This window comes from Lepidochelys kempii, chromosome 1, assembly GCF_965140285.1.
Source record: "Lepidochelys kempii isolate rLepKem1 chromosome 1, rLepKem1.hap1, whole genome shotgun sequence".
Taxonomy (NCBI): domain Eukaryota; kingdom Metazoa; phylum Chordata; order Testudines; family Cheloniidae; genus Lepidochelys; species Lepidochelys kempii.
In genome coordinates this window covers 4,436,155-4,438,187 of record NC_136380.1, presented here as the reverse complement: position 1 = coordinate 4,438,187, position 2,033 = coordinate 4,436,155, and the positions used below count along the sequence as shown (strand labels likewise).

At 44.8% G+C, this 2,033-nt stretch overlaps 1 protein-coding gene across 1 annotated transcript; it reads left to right on the top strand.

Moving 5' to 3' along the window:
* Positions 1–281: 281 nt before the first annotated feature.
* Positions 282–1,791, top strand: LOC140916209 (olfactory receptor 52P1-like). The gene is made up of 2 exons (XM_073357505.2): positions 282–327; positions 809–1,791. The coding sequence occupies exon 2, from the start codon at positions 853–855 to the stop codon at positions 1,789–1,791; it is 939 nt and encodes a 312-aa protein (XP_073213606.1). The 5' UTR covers positions 282–327; positions 809–852.
* Positions 1,792–2,033: the final 242 nt, after the last annotated feature.

The window sequence follows — 2,033 nt, the reverse complement described above, 5'->3', positions numbered from 1 at the left end:
CTCAGCCTAATTCCCCTTTTTACTTCATTTGAATTTGCCACATTTCAGTTTAATTGAATGACCTCTTGATATTATGTTATGAGACAGGGAAATACATTCTCCATCTGCTCTCTACCAGTCATTAATTTATAGACTTTTCTCATGTCCCCTCTTATTCAACTCCTTTGTAAGATAACAATCCCAGTCTTTTCAACCTCTCTCCTTGATCCATATGAGAGTTTCCCCAAGCCCTTGATCATTCTCATTGCCCTTCCCTGAACCCCTCTAGTTCTGCAATATCCCATGTGAGAAGGGTGCCCAGTGCTACACAGAGGAGTCCAGAGGAGGGTGAAACACTGACTGACTGATCTCATGGCACTGTATTTTTTGTAAGATTCCCCATTCCACTGTTCCTGGATCCCAATGTTTTTCTCAGTTTTTGTCTGGATTTGAAGTGTAAGGAGGATTTCACAGAACTGTACACCATGACGCCAAGTTCTCTGTCCTGAGCTCATGCAGTTAAATTAGAACCTCGATAGGCATTTGAGGAGTTCAAGCTTTTCCCTCCAATGGGAATACATATCGCAGTTACTGACATCAAAGTTCATCTGCCATCATATTACCCATTCACCTGGTTTGGTTAGTGCTATCTGAGGCCTTCTCTGGACTTGACTATGATCTAAATATTCTGGTGCCATCTGTAAATGTTGGCAATGCACTGCTCACCCCGTTTATAACTATAATATATATATATAAACTATAAAACATTTACTATACTAATTGTTATAAAGAAGGTAACCCCTCTCATTCTGCTCTTCTCCCTTCACAGGCAGCTTGACCTTTTATGAACCCGATCAACGCATCAACCACCTCATGGCAGCTTTCAACCTCACCCCTTCTGACTCTTCAATATTCATCCTAGCGGGCATCCCTGGCCTGGAAGCTGCTCACATCTGGATGTCTCTCCCTTTTTTTACCTTTTACATTATCTGCCTGTTGGGAAATTTCATGGTTCTATTTGTTGTAGGCAAAGAGCAGACCCTGCACAAGCCGATGTACCTGCTGATCTGCATGCTGGCGCTCACAGACATTGGCATGTCTACCTCTGTAGTGCCTAAAGCACTGCTTATATTTTGGTTCAATTTGAAAGGAATTACAATGGATGGCTGCCTCACCCAGTTGTTCTTCCTTCACGCAATTGCTGTTATGCACTCAGCCATTCTTGTGACAATGGCTTTTGATCGCTACATTGCCATATGTGATCCTCTGAGATACGCCACCATCCTTACCAATTCACGAATAGCTAAGATAGGACTTGTGGGTTTGACAAGAGCTGTTCTCTTCATCCTGCCTGAGCCCCTGTTCTTGAGGAAGCTGCCATTCTGTGCCAGCCATATTGTCCCCCACACGTACTGTACGCACATGACTGTGGCAAAGATGTCGTGTGGGGACATCACAGTCAACAGGACGTACAGCTCAGTGACAGCGTTTGTAGTCATCGGGTTAGACCTGACGCTTATTGCCTTATCCTACTGTCTGATTGTCAGGGCCATCCTCAGAATCTCCTCCAAGAAAGCCCACCTGAAAGCCCTCAAAACCTGCACAGCACACATCTGTGTGATGGTGATGTCTTATACTCCCTCCCTCTTCTCCACTCTGACACAGCGGTTTGGTCAGGACATTGCTCCCCATGTTCACATCATCTTGGCCAACTTCTATTTCTTCATCCCCCCCATGCTCAACCCTATCATTTACGGGGTCAAAACCAAAGAGCTTCGTGACAAAGTGGGCAAATACACCTGCAGAATGTGATCACTAGGTGCCACTGACTTGAAACCTGCATGACAAAAGGAGGAAGGATATCTCCTCATCAGTTAAGGGTAATATGTTCCAGTTTGGTTGAGATCAACATTGTGGGAGTTCACAGTCTGAGAACTTCCTCACACCTATCTTATATCTCCATGATCAAGCACTGTTTTGTCCATTGCTAAGTTCCCTCTCTCTGACCATCACCTGATTCCTTTCAGCATCACCCATCAGCCCCCGCTCCACAC

Excerpts from the sequence above, each read along its gene's own strand:
- LOC140916209 (XM_073357505.2), top strand. The coding sequence starts at position 853 with ATGGCAGCTTTCAACCTCACCCCTTCTGACTCTTCAATATTCATCCTA.